Raw genomic sequence first — 16,375 nt, forward strand, 5'->3', positions numbered from 1 at the left:
ATTGAAGCAATCATCTTTCGGCCACAAAGAGGGTGAGTGAGCTATGCAGTGAGTGAAACCAGAAATTTAATCTGGTCATTTCTAAAGGTGGCAGTACAGTACGCAACGGCACGGTGACACAGTTGCTCACACCAGGCACAAAATGGCCGTCCCCAGGTTGGTTCCTGCTGGGCTGCTCTCACACATGCAAATGAACCTCAGCCAATAATGAGATCTTTAGGAGCTCGATAATTAGATTTTTTCCCCTTCTCTCTGAGGGAGAACGACCGAGGCAGACAGGGAGCGCGGGAAGACTTCTTTCCGTGTCTTGACTTCTCTGGAGAAGCCTTGGTCTTCACTGACAACCCCCCTCGCTCCCTCCCCTTCTCCTGGCCCCTCACCTCACCCTTCACGCTCCCCATCCCTTCCCCATCATATTTCTGTTCGTTTCTTTATTTATAATAGAGAGGAGGATCAGAGTGGAAGAGCAAAAGAAACTCTAAGATTATATCTGCTTTTTGATTGGTTGTTCAGAGATGGTCTCTGTGTTTGGCTGGCTATGTGAGATGGTATCAATCCACTTTGTGTGTGTGCGTGCATGCATGCGTGTGTGTTTGTGTGTCACACTGTCATGTGTCACATTCGGGAGAAACTCGACAAAAGCTGAAGTCTCCAGGCAGGCAAATGCAGGAGAAAAAAAATGTCTGCGCGCAAAGAAATTGCAGCAACAGTGTCTGAGGAGTACAATGCTAATTCTTCAAGTGATTATTTTGGAATCAGATGATTCAAAATAATCACTTGAAGAATTTGACAGTCGAAACAAATACATAATTCAGCACAGACAGAAATAATACTTAAAGTATTAGGAGATAATGATAAAGAAAATTGACATGATGAAAAATGTTGCACCAGTTGTTATTACCAACTACTGCCGACGTGCCTTTAAACAAGGCAAGCAATCTGTGGCTGAACCAAGCAGCTCCCAGGGGTGGATTATGGGCAACATGGAAAAAGAACATGTTCGCTCAATCAAAATTTCTTGAACAAGAATAAGTGAATATTCCTTTGCAACGAGATTGTACTTGAAATGTTTCTTTTCTGTGTTTGAATAATTTCACACTTCAGGTGTGTGTTTGTTGTAGCTATTGGACAGAATTGGCCACAGTTACTGTAATTGGTTGTGGCACAAATGCAGCGGAGAGAATTGGTGGGCACAGTGTTGGCAGACAAAGTGGCAATTGGCGGATTACCCAGCATGATCCGTAGCATGCCTCCATGACCTGGCACACGCTCTCTACAATGGACACACTTGCCACGCACACTAGGAGGGCACGAGCAGACACATATACACCCACTTGGCAGACACGCGCCTGGCACACTTAACACGCTGCCACTTGGCATCCGCACACACACAGATTAATGCACGTGCTTGGCTGTGGCCCATACGTATGTAATTGAATAGCGCGGTGTCCTGTTTTCATGTATTATTGAGGGGCTCGTTTAATTAGGAAAAAAAATGAAAAGACTCATTAGAGATATGTTAATTAGCTCGGCTCCGTGCTCTCTGGAGAGGGCTGGCACCAGCCCAGTGGGACGGAGAGAGGGAAGGAGCCACGCAGGAAACTGAGTCATGTCAGTCTCCAAGCAGAGATTTTATTTCAGCGGAGCTATTTCTGATCAATATTACAATCCTAAGTCACACATTTTTCTGTGTTGCCGACTTGTTTTCTGCCTTTCCCCGATGCCTTTGAACCACTACAGATTTGTGGAAAAAACTACTACGCATAAAGATTCTGAGGCAAAGTTCAAAGTCTTTTAACTAATCAACAAAATGATGTGGAAAGATGAGTGTTTAGCCCCCCAGAGCCTGCAGTTCTGAAGCGGTTCCTTCTCCTGTTCTCTTTTATTTCCTTTCAAAGTGTTTTTCCCAAAGCACTCCTTTTGTCCACTCAATGAAAGTGCTTAGTTGGCAGTTTCTCTTATTTGATGCGGAGGGAATTGGGGCTCTGTGTGTGTGTGTGTGTGTGTGTGTGTGTGTGTGTGTGTGTGTGTGTGTGTGTGTGTGTGTGTGTGTGTGTGTGTGTGTGTGTGTGTGTGTGTGTGTGTGTGTGTGTGTGTGTTGGGGGTAGTATGGGGTCCTGACAGTTTGTGAAGGGTGTACGGGAGGAGGTTGAGCAGCCAGTGGAATGGGTTTGGCTCTGGGCAGAAGGGTGGACAGACAGAGAGGAAGGATGGAGAGGAGAGGTTTGGGTCTGGCCACTGAAGTGTGAAACTCTTATTTTGTGATTTGAAACATGAGTGAAATCAGTAATGAAATATGGTCGATAACAGCTCTCCACACTTTCCGACGTGCCCTGAGTATGTGTGTGTGTGTGTGTGTGTGTGTGTGTGTTTCTGGAAATGCGTTGTCATTTTTATTCTGAAGCATTGGGGCGTTAGATGGAGGGAGGGTGGATGGCGGATGGGGGCAGAAGAAAGGAGGGAGAGACTGAGGAAAAGGGGGAAGGGGAGGAGGAGGATTTTCCACTTGAACTTGCTGGTCTTTCACTGTCCTCTCTGAAGTTTTTTTCTTTTCTTTTTTTTTTTCATTTGTCTGGCCCCTGTCAGGGAGAGCTGAGTTTTATGCACGTCAATGTGCTTATTGTTTGTGAATGTGTGTGTGTGTGTGTGTGTGTGTGTGTGTGTGTGTGTGTGTATGTGTGTGTGTGTGTGTGTGTTCCCAGCTCAGCCATAGGGTGGTAGAGATCCCAATTTACTTCCCTCAGAAGCCAGATTCTTCAGATCCCTCTGTCCTTAAATCTCAATAATTTCACCCATCCTCCAAAAATCACCAGATTTGGCAAAACATGACTTGACACGGCCAGTTTACAGCAGATACCTGTACTGTAGTTGCTTGCACTTGTGGCTGGTACAAAAATAGAAATAGATACACACTCAGGCAATTTCGCAGTAGCTTACACACACACACACACACACACACACACACACACACACACACACACACACACACACACATACAGTCCATTGTTCATAGACAGAGACAGAAACATTGCTCAGCTAAAAGGTTTGAAGTTTGAGGCGGTGAGATGCCCAACCCCACCTGGCTTCGCTCATCAGTTCCCCCCGGAGTAATGTGGCCCCTGGCCCTGCTGAAGATTAGCTAGAGGAGGGCTACTCACCACACACAATGGGGCCATTTACTTGGAGGCCTGGTCCTGAGCTCCAAACAACGCTCTCAGCACAGTAGGCACTCCTTCTTTTTCTCTCCTTCAGTCAAATGCGTTTCTGCCTCATTCCTCTGCTCCTCTCTTTGGCCCTCTCCCCACCTCCTCACCCTCATGCTCCCATCGCATTTTTTTGGCACGATGAGCACAGACAGCATTTTACCTGGAGGGACTGTAAGAGGAAGCGATAGCGATGAGAGCTGGTGAATTAACAAATCCTGAACCAACAAGACGGAGCCGCACGGTGTTAAAGCTTAAAGTGGCTGCTTTGGCAGAAGGAGGGTCATGCCATTGCCATGTGAGTGAATGAGCACAGGTTTCTCTCTTTTCTATCATGAAGGCTAATGTGCTAAACATTTGCCACTGTCCAATCAGAACAGCAATCTTTTGAATCAGTTCAATAAGCTGTGACACTTTTTGATAAAGATAACAACAAAAACATGGCAAGATGTTACGAATTTATTCAAAGACAGAGGCCAGTTTTTATGCACCTTCTCGTGTGTATGCACCTTCTTGTGTGTGTGTGTGTGTGTGTGTGTGTGTGTGTGTGTGTGTGTGTGTGTGTGTGTGTGTCTGTGTGTGTCTGTGTGTGTGTGTGTGTGTGTGTGTGTGTGTGTGTGTGTGTGTGTGTGTGTGTGTGTGTCTGTGTGTGTGTGTGTGTGTGTGTGTGTGTGTGTGTGTCTGTGTGTGTGTGTGTGTGTGTGTGTGTGTGTGTGTGTGACAGAGAGAGAGAGAGAGGCAGGCGTCTCTTCCAGTGTGAGGTGGTAATGCTCAGTGACAAGGATAAACAGCGCTGTGGTTTGCTCCTACCAGGAGGGATGGGGGGAGGAGGAGGGGGGAGGTCTGTGTCAGCCTCTCTCTTTTCCTCCTGCTTTCTCCTTGTCATTTTTTCAATTATCCCTCTCTCCTGTGTGTCCCCATAGACCCAGAGGCAGGGCCCGCATCATTTAGACTGAGAGCCTGTTTAGATTCTGATTATAGCCTCCTTTCTTCTCACTCACTGGCATCACACGCCCGCACACACACACACACACACACTCACACACACACACACACACACACACACAAACACACACACACTGGCTGCACATTTTTTTTGAGCCAGCATGGGGTGAATAACTGTTCCAGTAAATTGTATCTGCTTGTGAAGCCCAAGGGAGTGATGTCAAAAGGTTACTCCCGAAAAAAGAAGTAGACAAAACATTCTTGACAGCGTCTTTGTTTATTTAAAATATGAACATTAACGGTGGACACTGGTGGCACTGATGAGATGGAAAAGGGTTCTGTGTTTCGGTGGAATTTCTTTTGGGGTTTATTTTAGTCGGAGACCTCAATTAGAAGGAGGGTGAAGGTGTGAAATCCAAAGTTCACTCCTAAATTAGAGATGATGTAGTCATTTAACCAGCCCGTCTTCTATATAAACATGGTGCCGAGCAGCACTGGGCCTATTTCCCCTGGCTCCTTGCTGGTTTAATATCAGATAGCCCTCCTTCCTCTCTCTGAGGTTTCATCTGAAATGGAAAGCGGGGCTTTCCTCCTCGTTAGAATGAAAAGTCATCAAGGGAGGGGAAGGAGAGAGGGATGGAGCCTCATTGAAATGCAAGTTACATCCCCCCTCTTTCTCTCTCTTCACTCCTCTGGGACTCCATGCCTTTCTCCTCCTTCTCCTTCCCATCTTTCGGGTGCTCCCTCGCTCCCTCTCTTCTTTTGTTAATCAGTTAAACTCCCTCTTCAAACATCCCCTCTAATTACTCCTCCACTCTCTGTAAACGACAGGGCTGTCTCGCGCTTCTCCTCTCCTTCCTCCACTCCTCCCTCTTCCAGCTCCCTCTCTCCACGGCAGGGGTTGACCTCTGTCAGCCACCATACCCTCAGCAGAGTGTGTGTGTGTGTGTGTGTGTGTGTGTGTGTGCGTGTGCTGAGTGACTGATTCTTGCATGTAAATGATAGGAGTGACATCTTTGCTTTTTAAATGTTACTATAATTAGTGTCCTACTTTCACATTTATTCGTCACCTGCTGTACAGGATTTTGTGATTGTTCACCGGGGGGGAGGGGCGGTGTATGTGTTGTCACCATTGCGTAGCCATTGCCTCATGCTCGAGGCTGCACTTTCTCTTTCCACAGACCTGCATTATGACTCTTCACGCACATGTCTCAATGTTCAAACCATTAATTCCTTCCTTCCTTTCCTCCCTCTCCTCCCGCTCTTTCCTTCGCGCTTTCTTTCTTTTCTTACACTGTGTCGATGGTATCGTCTTATTCCCCTCTCTCCACCTCCCCAGCTTCACCTCTCTCCCACTAATCTACCACGCATCTCTCTCTTTTAAATTAACATGCAATGTGAAAAAAAAATGGGACGACAGCGGGGGCAAAAATTAAATGCATTTAATAAATGGCTGACTTCAAATCGCCCGACTTTTCAGACTCTCCCTATTCACAGACCAATGAAAGGGGAGAAATCATTCACCGGGAGAGACAAAGCTGAATGAAAATATAATTCCGCATTGTGAGGCGCTTTTGTCCTGGCCCGTCAAATCGCTAATGGCACAGCTTTTGTTTTGTGGCGGCGCTCTCAGGCTAGCGGTGTCGTATGGCGGTGGCAAAGCATGCCCCATAATCACCACGCTTTGTGATATTAGATTATAGGGGCAATTAATGGCGTCAAACCTTAACTACTCAGCATTCAGCTTTCCACACACTCACATTCAGCCTCAAACACATGCATATATATGCACATTCATACACACACGTACATCCCCATGCACACACACACATACAGTACAGTATATCAGCACTTGCACACATGCGTGCACATTTGGCCTCGGCGTCAGCCAACACACAGAAAGGTGCTATAACTCCAGTAATTATTAGGCCTGTGACTTGAAATGTCAATGGCGGTGTGTATAAAATAGAATGTATGAGTTGTCAGGGAGGAAGAATGGGATGCACAAGAGCAATTAATTACAGCTTTTCATTTGGCAGCTTAGACTGACAAGGCCCGGCGGCGGGGGCAAGCTGGCATGACGCCAAGCGGCACCCATCACCACCCCCAACTTGCTCACAAAACCCACCCCACCTCCCTGTCCCCTTTGCCTGTTCCTTTACCAGCTGCCACAACACCACCCTTCCCCTCACTCACCACACTCTCTGTCTTTTCTTCTTCTTTTTCTATCTCACTCTCACCTCAAACACACACACACACCCACACACACACACACACACTCTCACACACACGCACCATTGCTCATTCGTGTACATACCCTATCACGCCCATCTTCTACTTCCCAATAACCCAGACTGTAACACTTTTTTGTGGCCCTACACCCTTACGTGTACCTGGGAGTGTGTTCAGTTAGGGAAGTCTAGATTGATAAAAGAGTCTCGGGTCACTGACGGACACACACAGAGAAAAAGAGACTGATGGAAGGAGGGAGGCAGAAGGAGGCAGAGGTCTGCTGGTGAAGAGGGTGTTAAGTATTTATAGCAAATCTTGTTTACAAAATCAAATCATCTCTTTACAGATTGAATTCATCAGTGACATCCTGTCCCCTCTCTTACTCTTTACCGCGCAATTCCCATCAACCCCCCACCTGGTTAGATGCTTCACATACTGTGTAACACACACACACACACACACACACACACACACTCACACTCACACTCACAGTTTGACAGAGTGAATATAGATAGACGGACAATTTTAGTGGTGATAACTCACCCTCAATAAAACAGCCATCAATGGACAGGATTATTTGTTAAGGCAGTGTAGTTTATTGATGAGTTGGCAGTTAAAGAAGAGATTGTCATCCCTGCAGCTCTCAGACTCAATGTCAGTTCAACTCTATATATATATATATCTTACATTGTCTCAAATGCTCTTTCTCCCTACACCCTAAATTTTTTTCTCAAAATTGAATTTGCCTAATACATACAATGACTTGGTCAGCAGGATTCTCAGATTTTTTTCATAAATTGCGCATTTCTGCATGTGCACTAGAGTCTCAGTTTTGGATTCATGTGGTTGTTTTGTCCCCAGTCTGTAATCACGTTTGCATCTCTGCCCATCTCTGTGTACAATGCACGTGCATTAAGAGCGCTTGCACAACTCATCTGCAAGAATCCCCACAGTTTTCTCACCCTGACTCTCCCTCCCTCCCTCTCTCTCTGTCTGTCTTTGCCTGCCCGTAGCCGTATCTGATGAGATAGACATCTCATCAGATAGCCACTTTGTTGTCCCTTTCTTCTTAGCCGGGCTTGACTGCGTGGAAAGAAAATCGGTGGAAGTCTTAATCATGTGTTTATGGAAGAAGATAAGATTTTATATTTTGTAAGGGGATTGCATATCTGTCCCGTTATCTCTGCCTGTTGTCACAGAAATTGTCTTTTTATTTTCACAATGCCAGACGTGTCGAAAATTGTCAACAGTATGTGTTCTGACAGCTTTTCTCAGCAGTCAACAGGGAATAAGAGACAACACATCTCTTTAACTTTACCTGTACGTACCAGTAGACTTTGTTTGTTTTGTGTTGAGTATTCAGTTGCAGGCACAGTCACGCTCAAAGTTCAGTGTGTTGGCCGGGCCTTTTCACCCACAGCCTAGCCCACCGGTGGCGTTGTCCAAGTTTTGCATGCTAATATCTAAATGTGTAACGTTTTTAAAGATGTGTGTGCATGTTCCTGTGCTGTCTTTAGGTGCCTGTGTCCATGGCTATGATGAGTCCACAGATGATCACTCCTCAACAGATGCAACAGATCTTGTCTCCCCCTCAGCTCCAGGCCCTGCTGCAGCAACAGCAGGCTTTAATGCTACAGCAGGTAATATACAAACGCACACCCACACACGCACGCACGCACACACGCACGCACACACACACACACACACACACACACGCACACACACGCACACGCACGCACAGACACACACACACACACACACACACACACACACACACAAGGCTGGACCTATCCCAGGCCGGCGTGTTTAGATGTGTCTGATTCAGTAGGTGCTGACACACACTGGGTGTGATTGTGTCTCATTCAGTGCTCACAGAGCTTTGAAGATACACGCACATCCCCATAGCCACTCATACACACATTGTAATTTCGAGTGCCTCCTATTTAGCATTGTTGCTAGGAGAATGTGCATGCTCCTGTCTGCAGGCACACACTTGCACACCTAAACACACGCACATACACGCAAACACTTTTTAGCATCAGCTTTGGTGAATCATAGTGACTCAGGAGTGCATGTTCATGCCCAGTAGGTGATAGAGGTGTTGCCATGTCGACACAAACCAATAAACACTCATCTGCAACAGGTCTGTAAAACACTCAGCCAGACCAACCTGTGACCTTCTACTGACACAAGGGAAACACGCACAAAACCTTGTAAAGGCTGGGAAGAGGACTATTAATGGAGTCAAGAAAACACACACACATTCACATGCAGACAAGACCAGAGCAGATAGATTTAAGGAGCAGTAGCTTCAGGCGAGTATAAATTGCAGTGGAAAGATCTGACAACATGTATCATAATGGAAATGTGAAATGTGCAGGCTTTCTGGAAACAGACATGCAGACGGTTAAGAACCTCTTCACCAGTTCTTTTTTTCTGTAACGAGGAAAAAAGAGGGGGTGTTGATAATATACACACACACACACACACACACACACACACACACACACACACACACATTACACTCTCGCTATTAAAACCACTGAGTTTAACATTGCTCTCCCACTTAATTAACCACAGTATGGACTTGCTCTTAGTCTATATCTGCAAATCAGGCACTTTTACACACACACACACACACACACGCACAGAACAATCAACTGACACATCACTCACTGGAGCGTTAAATTTCATATCCCCATGGCAATACAGCATTGTGTTAGAGTGTGCAAGTAAGGTTTGCGGCTGCACAGAAGTTGTGTGTTTGTCCAGGCAGTCTGTGGATTTGAAAGTGTGTTTGTGGGCATGTGTTGTAACCTTTAAGTCTCCCCTAACCTTTATTTATGCTACAGCTGCTCTGCCTTTCTGTCTTGGTGTGTTCACTTAAGTCAAGGTCATGGTAATAGGCTGGAGAGGTGAGTGCTTCACTTACACATGCTCTTAATGCACAGAGCCACTGAATCAAATCATTAAAAAGACCTTAATTATCACTTAATTATTCCCTCAACTCACCACTCTCCAGCCAAGTGTGTGTGCTTGTGCGTGTGTATGTGCGCGTATGCTTGCATTTGTCTGTGCGATGAGGAGGCGATCGGGGCTAGTGACGTGGAAAAGAGAGATTAACTCCGCCTAAGGAGCGATAAATGAAAGTAAAGACAGATGGAAAAGAAAAAGCAGCAAGAACGAGTGAGTCCTGCATTTAAAGTGAATTAAAGACGAGAAGGAACATCGTAGTACAACAGCACAGTAAATTATGCTAAAGTGAAGCTACGGCTGGGATAATATTGAAACTGAAAATGAAAATCAATTTAGCACAAAAAGAGCAGGGCCATTACTTTTACGCGGAGTGTGTGGTGAAGATGGGCAGCGGTGTGCGGTCTGCTCACTGCAGGGTCAGACGGATGAGAGACCAAAGCAACTGCTGCACTGTGAAGTCATTCTCCGTTGAAAAGCCTCTTTGAACATTTGATGCACCATGAAACAAAGACAAACTGCAGGCAGACACCTGTATGAGCTGTTCCCAAGATATAACCACCTCCTTCACACACACAGGCGCAGGCACACACACGCACACACTGTGGCCAGTGTGAGTTTTCCTGTCCGCCTTGCTCTCCACTCTGCAAGATTATAATCTTAATGGAACTTCCTGAATGAATTAATGAACTCAAACAAAAACAGACAAGCTGTGGCCAGTCGGAGGACACTCTGTGTGTGTGTGTGTGTGTGTGTGTGTGTGTGTGTGTGTGTGTGTGTGTGTTTGCGTGTGCGTGCCTGTGCGTGTATTGTGTATGTTTCCATTAAAGAACCAGACTGCATAGCTAAATTTTGTAGTTTGGAATTACAGAATTTAGCATTGCATTCGACCTAATACCAGAGAATATCTGCATAATTACTTCAGATATGAAAATGCTAGTGAAGGTGGCGAACACACACAAGTGTCTGTAGAAAAAACCTCAGTCGTTTTTATTTGAGTCCATCCAGCTGTTACTGTGGCGATGGATGGACAATCCATAAAATATCCATACATTACCTGAGGGCACTTCTCTTATCTGCAAACGGTAGAAAGAAACACACCATTTAAGATTTACAGACTAATAACCCTTAGAAATGCAGTATGGACCTACACACACAAACACACACACACACACACACACACACACCCAGCAGGTGTTTTATGACAGCAGTACAGTAAATTAATCAAAACGTGCTTAAAGTATTCACAGAGGAATATCGCCTTGTGCATTTTTCCCTGTGGGCTTAGAGTGGTCTTGTTCAGTCATGCAGATTTGTGTGTGTGTGTGTGTGTGTGTGTTTATATATTTTTTAGTTATATTAGCTTCTCCTTTACTATGGCGTGATGCTGTGCATGTGTGCAGGTGTACTTCATGTCCATTGCCCTCTGCCTGCCTACATTGTGCCAAAGTGGGATTTTTCTGCCCAGCGGTTGTGAATAATCCCGGCGCGCTCGGCGTTGTGCAGTAGCTTTGACAAACATAATCACCCTGGCAACAATACTTGACACACCATAATAGCTCCATAATATTTTTCAACACCATTTGTGTGGTCTGTGATTGCTTGTTGCGTGCGGTTCGTCAAGAAACCACAAACTGCCACAACAATAAACTGCGGCCTTCAATGAGAGCAGGGAGATAGAAAGCAACTGCATTCCTTGAGACTCCTTTTCAAGTTATGGTGTCCGTTGGAAGACGGAGTGATATTGTTGAGGTTGATACAAAGTGACTCACCCGCTTCATACACACCCCCCTCGATCCCTATCCTCCCCTCCCCCTCACCCCTGCTGCCTCCACCTTTTCTATGTCTGTCTCTAGTTACAGGAGTACTACAAGAAGCAGCAGGAGCAGTTGCATCTCCAGCTTCTGACTCAGCAGCAGCAGCAGCAGCAACAGCAGCAGCAGCAGCAACAACAACAGCAGGCCGGGAAGCAAGCAGCAAAAGAGGTGAACTTCACCAGGCACACACCCACTCAGCTCGAGTACACTCTGAAGTACACGAGTGCCCTTATACACAGTAAAAGTGGTTGACATAGGAGACAGCAGAAGGGAAAAAATGCCATGGTGGATCTGAGGTATAGGACGTGGGATAACATACGTTGGCTCTCTTTTCCGCTCTTTCCTACACTGCTCTCATCCCTCCGTTCTCTGCTTTATTGTTTTGTGTACAAACATGTCTCGAAACAAGGATTAGTGGATATGGATTTCCCTTTTTCCATTCATCAACATGCCAAAGAAACATCACCAAAGGAATGCTGTTCTATAAGCCCAACGCTACCCCGCCAGAATGTTCATTTGCATGCCTTCAGCTCTAAGCCTGAGGTGAAATCTCTCTGTAGGAGGGGTTTGCCACTCTTTTAATTGTCAATTAACCCCAGTCAGCACGAGGAGCCTCCCTTGCTCTCGCTCTCTCTCTCTAATACACACACACACACACACACACACACAAATATGCATGAACACACCAGGTTTAACCACAGCTGTGGTACAGTAGGATAACAGAGGATCAACTAGGATCACATCGTTGCACAACAAAGAGGATTTCAATCGATCAGACAAGATTACTGTCATAGCCTGTGTGTATGAGTATGTGTGCGTGTGCCTCTTTGTGCATGCGTGTACTGTATGAATGCTCATTCACGAAAAAATTGCTGAACACGCAGAGGACCAAGCAGGAGACAGTCTTGTGGAGAAAGTCCTCTTGAGACACTTCTTATAAACGCATGAGGAGACACATCCTCGATTTTCCCTCCTCCTCCACCTCCCATTCACCCCCCCCCCCCCCCTCTCCCCCAGTAGGCAGACTCCCCCACCCCTACCCCACAAACCCCTCACCGACAGCGGTCAACCAACTCAGCCGTGACCACAGCAAACCAGTTGTGGTCGACTCGCATGTTGAGAGGGTGTCTGAATCGCTTTCCCTTCTCTCCCTCCGCTCTGCCGCTGTCCCAGTTTTCAGGTTTGTTGTCCTGTAACAACTAGACAAGTGCAAACACTGGTCACACAAGCTACACATACATGCAGAGAGGGAGAGGCTTGATGTGTGATGGTTCACTGCACAAACACATACACTTGGGGGAATATGCCTCCCCACAGAGCTGTATACAGCTGATATGACTAAGGCCATTCCCAGCGTTCGCTGTGAGGCATCAATCACACCTTTTTAGTCAGTGCTGTTACACACTGTACAGGCAGAGGGTACTTTTCATTGTAAGGCCTGTGCTGTGTGTAAGCCTCAGAGTAGTTGTCTAGGAACTCATAAACTAATCCTGTTAAAGAAGTGATGAACCAAATAGATATATTTAACCGACTCTATCAGGCCTTCAACAAACTTAAAAAACACAGAAGGTGAAAGAGAAGGAAGGAGGGGGAGTAGACAGAAAAACCTCTCCTTTGCCTTTTAGAGTGTTTGTGCATGAGTGGCTGTGACTTTTTTCCCTTTTCCCTCTTTTCTGCAATTCCTCTCCACTTTCCTGTCTGCAAGGAAGTGATATACTGCAAGAGAGAGTATATGTGTGTGTGTGTGTGTGTGTGTGTGTGTGTGTGTGTGTGTGTGTGTGTGTGTGTGTGTGTGTGTGTGTGTGTGTGTGTGTGTGTGTGTGTGTGTGTGTGTGTGTGTATGTCGCCTGTGCATTTGGGACTGGTCAGGAGTCAGCTTAATGAAGTGACTCTGACCATCACAAGAGATGTGTGCATGTGTATGTGTGTCTGTCATTGTCCGTCTACATTGTTTTTGTGTGTGTGTGTGTGTGTGTGTGTCCGTGCGTGCGCGTGTGTCCGTGCGTGCGCGTGTGTGACTGGCAGGCTCAGACAGTGTGTGATGTGCTCATAAATCACATTGACAGCCTGTTACTGCGCTAGCTTTGGCCACTCAGCCACAGCTAATGTAAACAGAACACACACACACACACACACACACATGAACACAATGTGTGTTTTAAAGAACCATGGCCATATCTCAGGAGGGAATGAGAGACAGATGGGGGAGTGGTAGAAATAAAATAGACAGACAAGTAGAAAAAAGGGGATAGGATGGCTGGAAAGAGAGAGGAAAACAGGTTCAGTTCATTTAGAACACTCTGATCACGATAAATCATTTACTGCATCAAATGAGAATTTCGCCGCTGCCTTCAACAAAATGAACTATGTGAGAAAGGCACCGATTTTGTCCTCGACTACTACACCGCAAAGTTTAAGCAATGTATGTTTCGTACTGTAGTTAAAATACAACAGACGCTGATCTTCTCAACCGACAACGCTTTGGAAAAAAATTGAAAGAGAAATGCAGGATGAGTCAGCATCATTCCGTGAGCTGGAGTTGTGGTTGCATGGGATTCATGACTTTAGCCATACCAAGACTGAATGACCAAAAAACTGGCAAAACCATCTCACCATAAGGTGCATTAAAAGTTATTCTGGGCTTTTGATCGTGTCTCTGCAGATTAAGTTCCCCAGTTCTTATGAAGTTCAGATTCAAATTCAAATTTCCATTTTTCTGAGCATATAAAGGACGTTTTGGCTCAAACACATGTTGGCTTAAAAAAATGGAAATAATTCCTAATGGACCTTAGGTTAATAATGTTTTGTGAGCTATGAAATGTCAATCTGTACGAAGAAACTGTACTTTGTTTTCAGTGAATAGAAAAATCTGTGACTCTCAAATAATCATCACCTCCTAAGTGCTTTGACTGTCCTAATCCATAAAAGTTTTAGTCAGATTGTGAACAAATGGTTAGGTACAAATGTTAAAACATTTATAGTAAATTAAAGCTCCAACCAAGTTCCATTCAAAATTATGTTTCCCATTTTCCATCCCTCTCTTGTAAAGATTAATTGTTGTGCTTAACCCCCCCACAAAACAAAACACACACACAGCCATCACACTTTTGCTCCCCAGGCACCGAGTCTGAAAGGAAGTGACCTATCTGCCCTTCCTGTGAGTTCACCTCTGTTCAAAGAGTTCCAGGCTGCCACTGTCTTTCACACACATACACACACAATGAGCAGTTCCTCAAGTTGTATTTATTTATTTTTCTTCCCCACTAGTTATCTGTGAGAGATAAAGTCCATCTCTCCCAGGGGTTGGTCAGGGGGGACTTCAAACAGCGCAGTAAAGGCCCGGTCTGCCCCAGACTGGGAGAGCAGGAAAGGGGACATTTATCACCGTAACACACACCGACATTATCGCCACGCGCCATGTAGTCTCTCCCACTCTCCCTTTGCCCCCATTCATTCCCCTCCATTCTACTCTCAATCATCAGAGCTTGTCTTCGTTTTATTGAGTGACTAATTTTCTCAAAATCCTCACTTTGTTTTTCAGCAGCAGACAGTTAATCTCATCATTATCATTTTATTTATTTTATATTCTGTTAGTTTACTTTGTGCGCGCCAACCAGTTGACATCAGAATATGAGCAGGGAAAGACTATGAAGAATTACTGTCAACTTTCTTATGATAAATGGAAAATTTAAAAATAAACGGTTCGGTGGCAGTTAAATATCACTGCTGCATGACATAGATAACGTAGATGCATTACCCTGCTTGCTAACTTTTTCTCAACTTTGTCTTTCTCTCTTTCCTGCTAAAAGCAGTTAGGCAATAAGCAGTTGGCCTTCCAGCAGCAGCTGATCCAGATGCAGCAGCTTCAGCAGCAGCACATCCTCAACCTCCAGAGACAAGGCCTGGTCCCAATGCAGCCCACCGCCGCCATGCAGTCTCTGCAGCAAGGTACGCGCACGCATGCACACACGACACCCTCACCGTGTAACACTCAGTAACACAGACACATCCCGACAAAAACATGCATGCACACAAGGTCAAAACACCACACACACACAGGCCTGTACCCAATGCAGCATGCGAAGCCTGTTAAGATAATCAGCCTATAAAAGATGAAGGGGGACCTGATTGGTGGGTTTGTGGAAGGTACTCATTTGGATAATAGGTAAAATATGCCACTAAGCCCCCTGCTTGGACGTGAGCATGCGCCTGTGCGAGTGTGTGTTTTCATGTGTGTGTGTGTGTACTTGAGATAAGCCAGACTCAAGAACATCATCGTTTGCCATTACAGTGCCCACTGTTTTTTTGGGGGTTTTTTTCCTGTGTAACTTCTCCCACAGTCCCTTCATTTTGTCAGCAGAGTTTTAGAACGATTAATGTTGACTGATGACTGGCCCGCCCTTTGTGAACATGTGGGCCTGGGAGTGTGTGTGTACGCCTGTGTCCACTTTTGTCTGTACGTAGTGCTGTCTAACACAAACACACAAACACACACACACACACACACACACACACACAAACACACACACACACACACACACACACACACACACACACACACACACACACACAGAATGCTTAAGGGGCTCTAAAGTGGCCGTAACATTGCTAAAGCGCTGACCAAACAGGCAAGTTTCCTTCCTTCTGTCTGTCTGATCTCTCTTTCTCTCTCTCTCTTACGCACGGGCAGTCACATGCAGTTACACAAGTAGACACACACTCACTCTCGTACTCCTGTAATCTGAACAAAATAGATAAAACATAAATAAATTCAATCAAATAAGTGTAATTTCTTAAAACTCAAAATTTGCACAGAAACTTTGGTTTGATCCGTGTGTGTGTGTGTGTGTGTTTGAGAGTGTGTTTTGAGACCCCAGGGCAAGTGGAATAACCAGTTTACAGAGAGAATTGAAAAACGAGTAAATACAAATTGAATACTGGGCCACAGTTTTGGATAGAAAAGTCAAATTTTTCAGACAGTTGCAAACGTTTGGCTTTGGCATCTTCCCTCTCTCTCTCTCTCTCTCTCTCTCTCTCTCTCTCCCTCTCTCTCTCTCTCTCCCTCTCCCTCCATATCAGAGTGGAATTTCCCTGCAGTGTGATAGAGCCGGTCCATTGTGACGGCTCAGCCAGGCGTGAGCCAGAGCATTCCTCTGGCCAGCCATGCCACACAAACACACAAACACACATGCATAAACACTCACA

At 45.5% G+C, this 16,375-nt stretch overlaps 1 protein-coding gene across 4 annotated transcripts in view; it reads left to right on the forward strand.

Annotated features, from left to right (window-relative positions):
- Window positions 1-16,375, forward strand: part of foxp4 (forkhead box P4) — a 192,847-nt gene that overhangs the window by 153,432 nt on the left and 23,040 nt on the right. For 3 of the 4 annotated variants that reach the window (XM_035630784.2, XM_035630786.2, XM_035630788.2), the window contains 3 exons: window positions 7,898-8,020; window positions 11,210-11,338; window positions 14,980-15,118. In XM_035630784.2, the coding sequence (XP_035486677.1) occupies window positions 7,898-8,020; window positions 11,210-11,338; window positions 14,980-15,118 (391 nt within the window). The remainder of the gene's footprint in view (window positions 1-7,897; window positions 8,021-11,209; window positions 11,339-14,979; window positions 15,119-16,375) is intronic. The other variant, XM_035630785.2, reaches the window with a different exon arrangement.

Source organism: Scophthalmus maximus, chromosome 6 (genome assembly GCF_022379125.1).
Source record: "Scophthalmus maximus strain ysfricsl-2021 chromosome 6, ASM2237912v1, whole genome shotgun sequence".
In the NCBI taxonomy this organism is placed as follows: Eukaryota; Metazoa; Chordata; class Actinopteri; order Pleuronectiformes; family Scophthalmidae; genus Scophthalmus; species Scophthalmus maximus.